Source organism: Carassius carassius, chromosome 42 (genome assembly GCF_963082965.1).
Source record: "Carassius carassius chromosome 42, fCarCar2.1, whole genome shotgun sequence".
Classification (NCBI taxonomy): Eukaryota; Metazoa; Chordata; class Actinopteri; order Cypriniformes; family Cyprinidae; genus Carassius; species Carassius carassius.
Window position 1 is genome coordinate 10,000,026 of NC_081796.1, and position 17,126 is coordinate 10,017,151.

Here is a 17,126-nt window from a genome sequence, read left to right on the forward strand (position 1 = left end):
TGCTGTATCCAACTGTATCCACAGTCTGTGATGATTTGGGGTGTAATGACATCTGCTGGTGTTGGTCCATTGTGTTTTTTGAAAATCAAATTCACTGCACCTGTTTATCAAGAAACTTTGGAACACTTCATGCCTGCCCACGTACCCACACTACCAAAAGCACCAAAAGTTAGTTAAAAGACCATGGTGTAGGTCTGCTAGACTGGCCAGCAAACTCACCAGACCTGAACCCCATAGAGAATCTATGGGGTATTGTCAAGAGGAAAATGAGAATCAAGAGACCAAAAAATGCAGATGAGCTGTAGGCCACTGTCCTTGGCACCTTGAAACCTTGGCTTCCATACCACCTCAGCAGTGCCACAAACTGATCACCTCCATGCCACGCCAAATTAAGGCAGTAATTAAATTAGCCCCTACCAAGTATTGAGTACATGTATAGTAAATACGTACTTTCCAGAAGGCCTTTTTTTTTATTGATCTTATGAAGTATTCTAATTTGAATTGGTGGGGTTTTGTTATATGTGAGCCAAAATCATCACAATTTAAAGAACCAGAGACTTAAACTACCTCAGTCTGTGTGCATTGAATTTATTTAAAATACGAGTTTCACAATTTTAGTTGAATTACTGAAATTAACTTTTCCATGACATTCTAATTTATTGAGATGCACTTGTAATGTAAAAGCAATAAAAATTACATTAATCTCATGAGAAACACAAATCACACAAAATTTGCTATGAATGTCAGATGTGATAAACGTTTATCATACTTTTTGTTTGAACCTTTTTTTCAGCTTCCTGGACAGAATTGAGTCTGTACGACAGGGTGACTATACACCAACAGACCAGGTGAGGACACTGTCACACTAGATTTATTCATATTAATGATCAGTGTCATTAAATTGAGAGTTTGTTAATTTCTACCAGGATTTGCTGAGGTGCCGTGTTTTGACATCAGGGATTTTTGAAACCCGATTTCAAGTAGACAAAGTCAACTTTCAGTAAGTCAGTTTTTTCATGATATATTTACGTAGAAGTAAATTATTTTAATTTACTGTTGGCTCCAAATGAATTTTTATTTTATTTTAATCACAGCAATTAAGTGTTAAATATGAAAAAATGTAAGCTAGGACATAAAATTAATAAATGTATGAATCTGGACATCCCCAAGTAATTTTTTGGCACTAACCATATGAACTTCTTACAGTGCAAAACGGTTATAGATTTCGTAAACCATGCTGAAAAATATGGATCATCAGGCTTTGTTCATGTCCACTTGAATTCTGCAGTCATTAAAGCTAAGGGGACATGTATCAAATACATAGACATTTTCAAACCAGTATTACCCATAGTTCAACAATGCGATGACATTATGTGAATAATATAAATTGTAATGAAAAACTGTGTATTTAATGAATGACTTGTTTTGTGTTGTATTTTGATCAAGACAAATGCCTGTCAGTTGTAGCAAATAGATCTTTTTAAAGACAAAATACAATTGCAGTTAATATAATGTAATTAATATAACATAATCCATGTTATTGAATCTTAGTTCCTCCTGAATACTAATGAAATGAAAAGCAAGTGTCTCACATATATCTGTATTCCTGGTATGTCATAGAGCAATGCAAAGAAAGCGTGAAAAGAGATAAATGATTGCTTATTCTACAGATATATTAAAAAAATGGTCAGAATTAGTTTTATTTATTTTTTTGGTTTCCATAGAAAAGATTGGTTTGTAGTAGTGTTTTAACAAAATGCTTTCCTTAATTAGTATCACACATGACTTGGAGAAATGAAAAGGAGAAATGTAGTCACTATCCTTATTGCTATCAATGTGTGCACAACACTGAACATGGACCAGAGAAAGCAAAAGTGAGAGTTGTTTGAGGAAATCAGAAAGCATGTGAAGAATGGTAAAGGTTAAAAGACCATTTCCAAGCAGCTTTATTTAGTGTCTGCCATTTTTTCTGCACTCCTGCGAAAGTCCCATTAAAATAAATTAAAAAGCTGACTATATCTCTAAGATTGGCTACAGTATTGTAGTGATTTCAATGCAAAATAACCTCACACAGGGCACAACTAAATGTCGAGATTTTAAATTTTTAATATTTAGTTTTGGTCACACTATTTTACAGGGCACCAGCCAGGAATTTCACTTTGACAGTAAAGAACAATCATGAAATATTGTTGAATAAATAAGAATTACATAAATGATAGTTACATAATACTGAAGGATTTCAAATTTCATAAAAAAAAAAGGATTTCATAAAAAAAAGTAGTTTTATTAACAAAAGGATAGATAAGAGTAACTAACAACTACTAAAATTTCCTGAGTGGGGGTTACTGTATGTTAATGTTACCCCACTACACTACCCCACAAGAAGTAGTATTTGTTTATCTGAAGACAAAAAGGCGTCCATTGTTGTACACAAAAACCCGGTAATATCAAAATAAAATTGGAGGATTGCCATCTTGACTGCTGTTCACTACAATGTAAAACTCATCAGGGTCCGGTTGCACCAGCTAGACGTAAAAAAGCTGCATGTAAGCCCTACGCTGGGCTTTGCAACGTCTCGCTTTACGATTAATATTTACACCTGTTGCTCCAACTGAAACTACGATCAGGCTCAACAATGCGCTGAACATTCTCCAGCAGTTATAGTGTAGCTGAGACACGTTCACACCGCAATGGCTACAACTACTAATAGAACTGAACTGCTCATGACACAATATAAGTGAAGCCACCGCGCCATGATTTCATTGTTCATTTCATTTTAAATATATATATATATATATACTAGGGGTGGCACGGTTCAACTTTTTCACGGTTCGGTTTGTTTCACGGTTTTAGAGTCACAGTTTTCGGTACAGTTTGGTATGTGCTATGTTTATGGAAAAACTATACATTTTTTAATAAAAAAAAGAAGAAGAATATTCTATCCAACTACAAGCAACAGCACAAATAAATACAATAGAGTAAAGATACAAACAATAAACAGTGATTTTCAGTTTTTAGGTACAGAAAATTAAGTAATCAAATGTAAAACAGCATTGCATATTGGACTATATAAATTAAAGATAATTTTTTATTAAAGTTATAAAAGCTTTTTAATCAAGAGCAGTGAGTGATTTCTTTGTTGTTGCTGTTTCTATTAATATAAAGACTGTCACTTTAAGAGAATACACTGATACAGTGGCCTGCGTTCAGCCGGCTATGTCTGCTGTAGGATACTTACCAAGACGGGCATTTTGACAATTTTTGTCTGAATTTGTCCTCACGTATTTGGCTCTTAAATGTTTAAACTGACAAAGCTTAAATGAGTTTAGTTAAAATACATATTAACGTGTGCTGTTCAGGTCTCATCTGTGCGCGTGCGCTTTCAGCACCCGGATGATGACAGAATAAATGACTGCTCATATTCCAACATAAGTCAATCACATTGATCTAGAGATTTTTTAGTTTTTAGTTTTTTTTTTTCTCCTCATCGCTATTGTTGTAATGTCTGGGAATCCAGAATGCACATCCGTCAACAGAAACATATATTAACTGCTGTTTATAGCAAACCATATTACAGATGCTTTGGATTTAAGTTAAACCGCGGTCCCTGCGCGTGCTGAATGTGTGTGGTGAACCGAAGGGTACGGGTTTTTTTCAGCAAAACCGTGCCACCCCTAAATATATATATATATATATAGCTGACTATCAAGTTAATTTACAATGAATGTCTTTCCTGAGGTAATTGTGACTTTACATGACATTTTGTGTTTTGCTGTCTTACTGTGGCTAAAAAAAGAAACTTTAGAGTTTGTATTTTTTGATAAAGTTCACAGAATTTAAAAAGCTGATAATTTATTTCTGATTGAAAGTAACAAAGCACAAAACGTATTGTGATTATTGGATGGCAAGCATGCTACAAATAATGAATTAAATATGTGAAATATTTCCAAGCATTTACACTTTTTTTTCCAAGCAAGATGTCAAATGGTTCAGTTTCTTTTAATAATCCCAGTTCATATGTAATATTTTACTGCATAATTATTACATGCTTGATAGAAATATATTTTGTATTTAATGTAGACAGTGTCGTTGGCTAGGCAATAGTTTACAGCGAGCTTTGCGATTGATATTGCTTATCCTGCCCGAAAAGACCATAAGCATTACAGTTCACGTCTGCAGTAATAATTAACTAACAGACATGAATCCTAAAAACAATTAATGTACGAGCAAATCACGACTTTTCACTTTACACCTACCTCTGAGGCGTAAGATTTAGTCTCAGATGTAGCGCTACACCAAGATGGTGCAACGGGTATAAATTGTACGCACGACTTGAAGCACATTTAAGGTCCAGCCTAGTCTTACAACCGGATATGTGTCTAGCTGGTGCAACCGGCCCCAGAAGCTTGTAGTAAATTGCACATACACAAATATACGAGGTATTCTTTGAAAACAGTAAGTCGGTACTTTGTAAATGGTTGTGTTTTACATAATGATAAAATAAACAAAACTAAATAAAATATCGCTTCATATCCATTGCTCAAAAAAATTAAGGGAACACTTAGTCATCACAGTATTAAACTTAGTCAGTTAAACTTCAAGGATATCAATCTGTCAAATTATGAAGCATAAGTGATTGTGAATCTGTTTAACCTTTTTTGATGCAAATGAAAGCAACAACAGCGTTGGAGAAGCAACAGCAAGACAACCCCCAAAAAGGGAATGGTTGTGCAGGTGGTTGCCACAGACAGTTGCTCTCTCTTTATCCTTTTTGACTGATTTGTCTCTAGTTTTGTGTTTTGTTATGATCCTTGTCACTCCTTGTAGAATGAGGCAGTATACCTGCAATCAAATCAGTTTACACAGGTAGACCAGCTCCTCCAGGATGGCATGTCCAAATGTGCTGTCGCAAGGTTTGGTGCGTCTCAAAGCACAGTTTCAAGACCATGGAGGAGAGACCAGGAGATGGGTCATTACACAAAGGTATTGGACAGCAAGTATTTTGAGGAACAGAAGGAGTAATGCCAGAGCCCTACAAACTGACCTCCAGCAGGCTACTGGTGTGCATGTTTCTGAAGAAACTATCAGAAACAGACTCAATAAGGATGGAATGAGAGCCCGACATCCTCTAGTTGGACCTGTGCTTACAGCCCAGCACCGTGCCACTGGATTTGCATTTACCAGAGAATGTCAGAATTGGCAAGCCCACTCTTCATGGATGAGAGCAGGTTCACATTGAGCACATGTGAAGGAAGTAACCTTTGCCAGAACCTGTGCAAAAATCTCTTTATAGATTCCAGTCAGAGGACGATCGTGCATACGTGCATCTCCACCCCATCTCCTCCCCGAAACCACCATATATGTAGCTTACAACACCTAGTTTTACTATCCATAACCTCATCTGCATATCATTTCCATGCAAATTCCCATGCACGTGACACCATGTTTAACACCGAGACATTAAGGAAGTATGAAATACAAACTATAATGCCATTTGTGCCAGTATCCTTGTTATTTTTTATAACAAATATGTGGAAATATCCATAAAAACAAAATGGTTTAAAGTAGTTCTCAGATATATTTGTTCTTCTTTCACACTGGCCAAACAATATTTCAGTTGTTTTAAAGAATTCAAATCAAATTACATTTATGCAGCTTTGCTGATAAGATTAACATATTTTAGCAATTTTTAGTGGAAACAGATAGCCCCATATTTATTGTAGTGTATTGTCTGATTCAGCACATCACTGACAAAGTATTTTAAAAAGGAAACGTGCAAATCTTATCATTTTCTCCTAGTTATATCATTCAAATATAGTGGTATTTTTCATAATGTTGTAGATATGACTTTACACAGCATTAACACCTCATTGCTTGTGGTTGTACAGTAATCCAACAGTTTGCACCATAATATCGCAGCATGTGCATCATCGATCATTGTTCTCGCTAAAATATTTCTCATAACATGTGATCTGTAGTTTAGTTTAAAGATTAATTATTGTGCACCTATAGCACTTCCTCTCTGTCATTAAAGGGGTCATATGATGTGATTAAAATATTTCCTTTTCTCTTTGGAGTGTTACAAGCTCTTGGTGCATGAAGAAGATCTGTAAAGTTGCAAAGACTAAAGTTTCAAATCCAAAGTTAAGACTCTGCCACGCCCCCCAAACAGCTCATTCAAACACGCCCATACATGTCTACATCACTATGTGGAAATATTTGCGCAAATGCCGACCAAATGTTCACACAAAGAATGAAGGCATGGTTTCAGTAACCCCAGTTAGTGTTGAAGCAGCCATGTCATGGAGATGCTGTATCTATCTAGGCGAAAACACAAGCACTTTATTTGACCTTCCGAAAGTAGATGCATTTAGAAATCTTTAAGATTACAACAGAACAGCAACGCATTTTATGGACGACCATTTCGTTAACCTATGTAATTCCAACTTTGCTATGACAATTTGGCACTTCTGAATCAGCTACTGTATGTTTTGTTACTAATTTAAGTATTTGATATTGACTGTTCAAATGCAGAGTTTTGCTCGTTGAGTGTGTGAGCGCATGTGCACACGCGTGAAAGAGAGACAATGCCAAACAGTGGAGTCAGCGGTCTTAACCATCCATGGCTTATGTACTGCAAACACATACAAGCTTCATCACTGTCTGTCACTTGACTCTGTTCCTTTTTCAGACTTGAACTGATGGTAAAACTAAGGACATTATTAACTGTCTTTAAATTTATTTTGAAAGATGAAGCGTTACATTTCCGACGAGTGCTTGCAGACTGCACTTGTTGGAAGGAGGGACTTTGTAGAAAACGTGTTTGAGAAAGGGAGAGCATACCTACAATAATGTACAGTATTTTGAAAAAGAATGTGTTTATATATATATATATATATATATATATATATATATATATATATATATATGAAAGCATGTCAACATATTCTGTTAAACTAAATACACAAAGTAATGATCTTTAAGAAAACATAAAAAAATCATATGACCCCTTTAAAACAGAATATCACAGGAAAATTGTTTATTGTTAATGGAATTATGTTATTCATAGAATTATGTAATTTTAGTGTTTATCTTATTTAATGCAAGTGGAATATTTAATGTAAATGTGTATATCGACACAAGAACATAGTTTTAAATCGTTGTTTACTTCATTACTTTTCTCACTCCATGAAAAATAGTTTGTATGCATGGTTTATAATGTCCCTATAGTGTGTACATATTTACGCCAAGTTTCTTTTTTATAAATCACGATATGTGTGTGAAAAATTGCGTACGCATATATTATGTCCATTTTGTGCATACGCAACATTTTAAAATGAGACCCCAGAAGATGCCGTTGTAAATGTAATACTGCCTGCAACATCATCCACCATATTTGCTGGTAGGTCACTGACAATCTGGGTAAAAATACCCTTGTAGGATCACACGGACCTTGTGCTAGCCAAAAGTACCATTACTGCTGTTAGGTAACAGCATGAAGTCCTCAAAGGCATTATCAAAACTTATGCTTGTGCAGTGGACTCTGGGTTTCTCCTGGTCCATGACAGTGCCTGCCTTGATGTGGCTGGAGTTTGTAGACAGTTGATAACAAAGGCATTGATGCCATTGACTTGCCCTCACATTCCCTCAAACCTGAATCCAATTGAGAACCTCTGGGACATTATTGGAGCATCTGCAGTTGTATGTGGGGACCATACAGTCTACTGATTTACATTATGAGTGGCTGTGATGAAATTCATGCAATTTAGAAAATCCTGTAATTTTATTTTTATAAAAAAATAATAATAATAATTTTTGTACTTTGATTTTTCAGCGTTTTTGAATACAACCCTTAATGAGTTGATGATTTTGTCCTTTAATTCTTAACAAATTAGTGTATACACAAGTAAAAACTTATTGCTAATGGCAATTCATGGTGGGGCAACGGTTAAAGAGTTGCACTTGTAACCCAAAAAGTTGTGGGTTTGAGTCTCTACACCGGGAGGGACTGTAGATGGGGTGAGGGAATAAAGTTCAATTCTGCTTTAGAGCAGCTCTAAAAAGACAATAGTAAACAGAATTTTTAGCTGAAGTCAGTTAATTGATTCGGTGATGTCATCATCCAGTTTAATTCAGTTCACTTCAAATAGTGTCTGTGGAATCAAGTCTACAGTATTGCCAAAAATTAGGCGTCTACAACTAAGCAAGCTTAAAGGCAACAGTGGCAAGGGGAAAAAAAGGCATTTGCACTAGTATTCTCAGACATTGGGACCTCACTATATATCTAACATTGATTGAATGATTCATAACTGGATTCAGTTACTACATTTATATAAATACTAAGGGGTGGTGTTGGCGCAGTGGATAAGACGCATGCCTGTGGTGTGGGAGACCTGGGTTCGAATCCACTGTGAACCGCCAGTGTGTCCCTGAGCAAGACACTTAACCCCTAGTTGCCCCAGAGGCGTGCGACCTCTGACATATATAGCAATTGTAAGTCGCTTTGGATAAAAGCGTCAGCTAAATGAATAAATGTAATGTAAATGTACTTATTTGTTAAGTTGTCATACAGAAGCATTTCTTATTTCTTTCTCCCTGTGTGTCAGTATGTTTGATGTGGGTGGTCAGAGAGATGAAAGAAGGAAATGGATTCAGTGCTTTAATGGTGAGCTTGCAGACTCCTCAATGCATTATTTTTTTTTTTTTCAGTAAACAAATTTACAAAAACTGTTTTTTTGTTGATATATCTGAAAGTAGCTTATGGTATTTAGGTTAAAGGGTTAGTTCACCCAAAAAGAACATTGTGTCATCATTTACTCACCCTCAAAAAACACACACACACAAACTTAAACCTTCATAACACAAATCCACATGAATCGAGCAGTTTAATCTTTAAATAATTCTTTATATTATGAACAGATTACATATGGTAAATGCAGAAACTTGTGCTTGCTAGTCTTGCTGTGGTAGTCAGTGTTATTGATATAACACAGTGTTCAGCCATACACCAATCACATTACTTGCCCAGTGTCCCCACCATTGTTTTGCCTTGAGTGCACACATTTTGCATGTGTGAAGCACAAAAACCAGTGAGGTTTGTTCTAGTGTGTTTCTGTGCTTACCTTGTGTGTATGTATGTCATTCATTCTTCAGATATGAATAAAATAAAATAAATGTTTGGAATGACATGAGGGTGAGCAAATGATGACAATTAAATTTTTTAAGTGAACTATCCAAAAAGTGTGTGTTTGGTGATAATATATCTCTTCCTGTTTATAATCACAGATGTGACCGCCATCATCTTTGTGGCAGCCAGTAGCAGTTATAACATGGTCATAAGGGAAGACAACAGCACTAACCGGCTGCGCGAGTCTCTTGATCTGTTCCGCAGCATCTGGACTAACAGGTTTCACAGTTATTCTGTTTCTTGGGATTTCTCAGTTCCCATTCCAAGTGCTACAAAAGTTACCCTTAAATACTTCTATGCTTTTTTAACAGTATAATGGACAATTATTGTTATTAAAGGTTGGTGATAGGGCTAAACAATGTGTTGGATATTTATCTAATTAATCGCAAATTAATCACACAATAATTTGGGCTGAGAAATTACCCCCAGAGGATAATTTAAATTCATTATTGTGTTAAATTAGAAAAGCAGTGTATAGACATTACAAAAATGTAGCTTTAGGATTATATATATATATATATATATATATATATATATATATATATATATATATATATATATATTATGAAGCTAAAAACACCAGTAGGTGTCAGCCAGTCTTAAAAATATAATAGTCTTAAGTAAATCATTCAGTCATTTGTTCAGCCAATCCATTAAAACTTGTTTCTTTCAGAAACAAAGTGAGTGACTTAATGAGTGGGTCATTGAATCATAGGCTCAATAATGGATTCATTCTTGAAACACCGCTGTTTGTTACTCAGAGATGGAGTTCTACTGTGGATTTGTTTGGAACTATTTTCGTTGGCAAAATGTAGCAAAAAGAGACAATACAATTATGTCTAAAATGTATCAACACAGGGAGTTATTCACAACAAAATTCCTCATTCTGTAAAACAGGTCATGTGTCTTTCTGTTTAGGTCTTCTGTTTCACTCAAGAAGGGCATACCAAAGGCATTTTGAACGATTCAATTCGATTCGATTCACAATTCAATTCGATTCGATTCGATTATAACGATTCGATTCTGCATTCTTTAAGTGCATTCACGGGATTATTTAAATGCTTCTACTAAATTCTTTAAATGCTTAGTCAGGGGGCAAATTACAGTAGCATTTATGGTTAGAGAACCATAGGTTAGAAAAAAAAAACAAAAAAAACCTTTTGTCCATTGTTAAATGCTAGTTTAATGATGCGACATGGCATACGTAAAAATGTATGTAAGCCAAGTTTTTAAAAAAGAGCTTAAAGAGTATTATGTATAAGCTACATTTTGTCACACCAGGGGCGTAGCCATAATTTCAGAAGTGACAGAAATGTCAAATACAATCATTTTATGTATGTAGCCTATATAATAATAATAATAATAATAATAATTATTATTATTATTATTTGTATTTTTTTACAAGGAATTATCTTCTTTTTTAATTACTTTTAATTAGCTGTAATAAATCAAATACACTGCTGGACAATAATCAATCATTTGTAATCGATATTTTTTTCCTAATGGCAATTTTATGATTGTTTTATATACTAGGCTACATTTAATTAGCAATTATTTAAATTTTCTGCACAGAATAAGGTAGAAAATATACTTTATAGTTTCTGTACTGTAATAAATGTCAATTAGCACTGCATCATTCATAAATTGTTTGTGGTTTTTTTTTTAGTTTCATCAGTTCATTCTGCTTTTATTCAGTTTAGCTGCAGATATAGCCTGGCACGACTATGAGAGCGAGATCGCTTCTCTTTCAGTGTGAAAACGTCTTCATCTCTATTTAACTTTTCTTCTCCATCAGCGAATGATTCTGAGAGAAAACGTGCCAGATGTCTGTTTGCTAATGAAACAAACGCTACTTTCATGCATATTATCAGATAAATCTTGTGCTCTTATTTCAAGGTCGTTGTTAATGCTGTGGTTAATTTTAAAAGTGTCCTTCGTATATTCGGTTCATCCGCATTGTTTAAAAACATTTATCATTCAATGGATCTGTGCGTATGATTTAGACACTTACATTTCTGCTCCATCCATGCAATAAATACAGCTGTCGACGGCTCCGGTAACTCCGTCGGTAAGATGCAGAGAGCCATTGACAAACTACAGAAAATTAAAACTTCTTCACGTTAGCATTACTGGCCACGAGTCCTATAGATCACATGTCAGCTGCGTCAGAGACGAACGGAGCGCGAGCGCAATCCTGTGACAGTCTCAGTCGGTAAACAGTGGAGCGCGTGAAGGACAGATAAGAGGCACGATTCACGAACACTCTTCAAGGTCTCCATTAATTCGTGCGTGTAGTAATTTAATGTGTATACATTTTGAAAGCATTGAATCGCTATAGAAATCGCGATTCATTCGATTCTTAGCATTTTGAATCGATTACTGTCCAAGATCGGTGATTCACGATTCAAAAATCATGTTTCAAGATCGATGCATATGAATCGTCAGGGTTTGTAATCGATGCATCGAGAAAACGAGTGAATCGTTACACCCCTAATATATATATATATATATATATATACACACACACATATATATACACATATATATATATATATATATATATATATATATATATACAGCCTACATTACAATGAAACAAAATAATTAAAATTCCCTCTTTTTATTTTCATTTTAACATATTAATAGATAAATTGAATAAAGATTAAAGATTACATATTTGATTTACCCAGAATAAATTGTATTTTATTTTTAACCACTAAAGAGACATCAGAGGCAGCGGCAAATGTCAGAAGGGCTAGCCGAGATCTTAAGTGCTCTTGTTGGTAAACATGAGCACTGCGCTGATCGCGTGGAGCTGATTGTCTTCGGCGAAACACATTTTTAAATAGGTGCTTTCTTTATAAATAAACCGCAGATTTGAGTTTTAAACAACTACATTCTCGCCTGAATTACTTTTAAAACTACATTTCATGATACCATAACAGTAATATTTTGAAAATGCTCCAAATAAATATTGGTTGAAATCACAATGCTGCGTGAACTCAACCAGTCAGCATGTTTAGCGCCCATATCCTGCCCCGAAAGTTCCGGACCTTTGAAAAAGTACTACCTCGTGAGCAGGGACTTTCTGAGGGGCAATTTTTGTTACCTGGAACTTTATTTAGATCCTGGTTCCTGCGGTGGAAACACACAGAGTACCAGCCCAAAGTCCCTAGTTCCTGGGTAAAGTTCCAGCGGTGGAAACACTGCTGTAGATAATTATAACTTATGTCCATCACAAAAAAAAAAAAAAATTATAATTATAAGGTTAAAAGATTAAACTCTTAATATTTTGAAAAGAGTAGTGTCAAATTACGTGAATAAAGTCTAAATCAGTGGTTTTCAACCTGTGGGACGCGATGGTATTGCAGGTGGGCCGCCAATTACTATTAAAAGAAATAATAATATTGTTCATATGTAAGAATTTCTGAGTCATAACATAACATAATTTCATATAATTAAATAACAAAAAATAAATATTAAACTAACTATGCTTCCACTATTCGAGCTCACTGAGTGGTTTAACCGCCAATTTATCTTAGATATTTTTGCTGCATATGCTACAGAACAACAGCAGTTATACCAAGCGGTGCCATGCAACCAGAGTTATTTTCTGTTCATTGTCAGTTCATTCAATAAAGACCGTTAACAATCTAGCTTCTGAGTAGAAGGGCATACAATAGCGGGGTCAGTTAATTTTATTGCAGTGGGCCACGCAAACATGTTTTTGGTTGTGTGGGCCGCGAGTTGAACAAGTTTGGGAACCACTGATCTAAATATTAATGGTAACACTTTACAATAAGATGTCATTTATTAACATTAATGTATTAACTAACATGAATGAACATGAGCAATACATTTATTACACAATTTATTAATCTTTTTTTAATGTTAATAAAAATCGAGTCATTCATTGTTCATGTTAGTTCACAGTGATGACTTGTGATTTTAACAATGCATACATAAATACTGAAATTAACATGAACCAAGATTAATAAATACCGTGGAAATATTGTTCATTATTTTTTATGTTATTTTTATATATGTTAACTAATGTAATTAACTAATATTAACATGAGGCATTAAGTCCATAGCACTGCGACCAATTTAACATTTTACAAGTTTAACGTACCAATGTGGTCGCTCAGTTTTTCAAGATCAGTTTTAATCGTGTAACATTTAATAGATTTGAAAAAAAAAAATAAAGTGTTACTACACACTGTATTGATTGCAAATACAAAAACAAGACAAGTAAAGAAAACCTATTAAAATAATCATCCTTTACTTAAATATATGAACACTGAAAACCACTGTTAATAGGTTAATCTCATGTTTCCCATTATATAACTAGTAAAATAATGGCAACTTACTCTGATGAACACGGCTCTCCTCAGAGTCGCTGCAAGTGCTGTGTCTTCTTGTGTGACAGGTGTCAGCGTTAAAGCACAATACTGCCGCCTGGGAGTTCCACCAGGTACTGGAACTGGAGTATTTACGTGTGGTGTTATCATAAGAGAACTGTTCATTTTAAATACTGCGGTTATTGCTAATATATCGTATATCGTCACACACAAAATGAACACAATATCGATAATTGTTGCTTTGAATATCACATATATATATATATATATATATATATACAGTACAGACCAAAAGTTTAGACACACCTTCTCATTCAAAGAGTTTTTTTTATTTTCATGACTATGAAAATTGTAGAGTCACACTGAAGGCATCAAGGGCTATTTGACCAAGAAGGAGAGTGATGGGGTGCTGTGCCAGATGACCTGGCCTCCACAGTCACCTGACCTGGACCCAATCGAGATGGTTTAGGGGTGAGCTGGACCGCAGACAGAAGGCAAAAGGGCCAACAAGTGCTAAGCATCTCTCGGGGAACTCCTTCAAGACTGTTGGAAGACCATTTCAGGTGACTACCTCTTGAAGCTCATCAAGAGAATGCCAAGAGTGTGCAAAGCAGTAATCAAAGCAAAAGGTGGCTACTTTGAAGAACCTAGAATATGACATATTTTCAGTTGTTTCACACTTTTTTGTTATGTATATAATTCCATATATAATTCCACATGTGTTAATTCATAGTTTTGATGCCTTCATAGTCATGAAAATAAAGAAAACTCTTTGAATGAGGTGTCCAAACTTGTCCAAACTTTTGGTCTGTACTATATATTTACCAAAAACTGATTCACATGCACAAAATAAAAATACATATTCATAAAATACGTTTCACAAACGAAAAACACAATTCAACTATTTACGAAAATTTTTGAATGTTTAAAATTCAGAGTTTATCGTGACTGTGAATCTGCGAATCATCTTTTTCGTGTTTGAATCGCCTTTGATTTGTGTGTGTGTCTTTTGATACTTTCCTGGCAGCACAAACATGGGTCACCTGTACTCTTTAGCCAATCAGATGTGAGCTCACCATTCAACCAATCATGACCCGCCAAAAGCACTCAGCACAGCACTCAAGGATCTCAGCTTTGCACATCTTTTGTACTTAACTGATAGACAAAATGTGGTTTGAATAACATATGCAGCATGATTCAAAACCTTTTTTTTTTTTTTTTTTTTAAGTTGAAATGCACGGTATAACATACTGTCTGTACATTGAAATACATCTCTTCTTATTATTAATTTAGGAATCTCTCCAGCATTACATTCTTCAATGACTTCATGATTTTTTGGTTCATGTCTTGGGAAGACAGCCACTGAACATTGACTACCTACAGTTTATTTTTTTCAGACAGGAACTAGTGTTTATTAGTGCCCTGGATTTATAACAAACATTTAAACAAGTTTTACCTTTCTTGAATAACCATCTATTCCACCAAAGATGACCAAGTTGTACCTGTAAAAAAAAAAAGATTAAAAAAAATCTCTCTCTCTCTCTCTCTATATATATATACTGTGTATATATATATATATATATATATATATATATATATATATATATATATATATTTATATACACACACAAAAAAAGACCTCCCCCAACACCCAAAAAGAGCATTTTGTTCACAGCATGTGGCTATTTAAGAAGTGTCAAGTCTCACTATAAATTCATAGAGGCCAAGTCAAACAAAACAGATGGTTGAAAACCAAGAAATCAAAACATTATAAATGAACTATTTATAGCTGTGGTATTTTAGAAATATGAATTTATACAAAATTTAGATGTAAGGGATGGTTTGCAGACATACCTGATAAGTTTATGGTGGTGTCTACGTGCACACAGTATGTTCTACGACCAAAACATTGCAGGTTGGTCATCCTGGAGAGAACACCAACACCATCTACACGATGCACACACCCTATCAAACTGTACGTGGTTCCCCTGTGCCAATAGTGCCCCTCAAACCATATGATATCCCTCGTCTGGCATGCAGTTCTTAACCTCTGTGACAAAGACATCAAGCTCTTCAACTGTACGTGTGCTGTACAAAGCTCTCACAGATAAATTGTTTTCAGTCATCCTCCTGAATAGCATAGCACGAGACATACCAAGAAGATCTGCAATAGACTTGACTGGCAGCCCGAGTTCTATTACTGGTAGTTGAAATTGATATTGAAATTCTTGGGCGTCTAAGTCCTGTTTCCAGCTCCACCTGACAGATACCTCCTCCATATCCCTCTGACGCTGTATGGCGTTGCTCAGATTTGTAAGAGCAACCATGACATCTTCTGGCATATGTATCATTTAATCCAGGGCTCTAATAAATACTAGTTCCTGTCTACAAATAAACTGTAGGTAGTCAATGTTCAGTGGCTGTCTCTCCAAGACATTTACATTACATTTACATTTATTCATTTAGCAGACGCTTTTATCCGAAACGACTTACAGATGAGGACAGTGGAAGCAATCAAAAACAACAAAAAGAGCAATGATATATAAGTGCTATAACAAGTCTCAGTTAGGTTAACACAGTACACCTAGCATGGGATTTTAAATAATATAATATAAAGAAAACAGAATAAAAAAAGAATAGAGCAAGCTAGTGTTAGAGGTCTTTACACATACACACACGCACACATACAATTGCATAATTAATGAAAAGGAAATAGAATATAAAAAGATTAGAAAGGTAGTTAGATTTTTTTAAAGAATAGAATTAGAATAGTGAGTGTTAAAGTTAGAGGGTCAAATAAAGATGGAAGAGATGTGTTTTAAGCCGATTCTTGAAGATGGTTAAGGACTCAGCTGTCCGGATTGAGCTGGCGAGGTCATTCCACCAGGAGGGAACATTTAATTTAAAAGTCCGAAAAAGTGACTTTGTGCTTCTTTGGGATGGCACAATCAAGCGACGTTCACTTGCAGAACGAAAGCTTCTAGAGGGCACATAACAGCAGGGTCTGAAGTAACAAATTTAGGTAAATGGGTGCAGACCCAGTGGTAGTTTTGTAGGCAAACATCAATGCCTTGAATTTTATACGAGCAGCTATTGGAAGCCAGTGCAAATTGATAAACAGAGGTGTGACATGTATTCTTTTTGGCTCATTAAAAATTAATCTTGCTGCCGCGTTCTGAATTAATTGTAAAGGTTTGATAGAATTAGCTGGAAGACCTGTCAAGAGGGCATTGCAATAGTCCAGCCTGGACAGTGGTCCAAGAACTGAGCCCTGAGGCACCCCAGTAGTTAGATGTTGTGACTTGGACACCTCACCTCTCCAAGATACTTTGAAGGACCTATCTGATAGATAAGACTCAAACCATTGAAGTGTGGTTCCTGAGATTCCTTTTGCCAGTAGGGTTGATAGGAGGATCTGGTGGTTAACCGTGTCAAAAGCAGCGGACAGATCAAGCAGGATAAGTACTGAAGATTTGGATTCCGCTCTTGCCAGTTTTAGAGCTTCAACAACTGAGAGCAAGGCAGTCTCAGTTGAATGTCCACTTCTGAAGCCAGATTGGTTGCTGTCAAGGAGGTTG

At 35.3% G+C, this 17,126-nt stretch overlaps 1 protein-coding gene and 1 long non-coding RNA gene across 3 annotated transcripts in view; one reads left to right on the plus strand and one right to left on the minus strand.

Moving 5' to 3' along the window:
* The window catches only part of gnal (guanine nucleotide binding protein (G protein), alpha activating activity polypeptide, olfactory type), a 204,593-nt gene that overhangs the window by 137,357 nt on the left and 50,110 nt on the right, over window positions 1-17,126 (plus strand). For both annotated transcript variants that reach the window (XM_059535578.1, XM_059535579.1), the window contains 4 exons: window positions 794-848; window positions 927-1,000; window positions 8,607-8,665; window positions 9,286-9,406. In XM_059535578.1, the coding sequence (XP_059391561.1) occupies window positions 794-848; window positions 927-1,000; window positions 8,607-8,665; window positions 9,286-9,406 (309 nt within the window). The remainder of the gene's footprint in view (window positions 1-793; window positions 849-926; window positions 1,001-8,606; window positions 8,666-9,285; window positions 9,407-17,126) is intronic.
* LOC132124519 (uncharacterized) lies at window positions 8,081-8,668 on the minus strand. The gene is made up of 2 exons (XR_009426776.1): window positions 8,550-8,668; window positions 8,081-8,339 (listed from the first exon to the last, which is right to left on the minus strand). It is a non-coding gene; the product is annotated as an uncharacterized LOC132124519 (long non-coding RNA).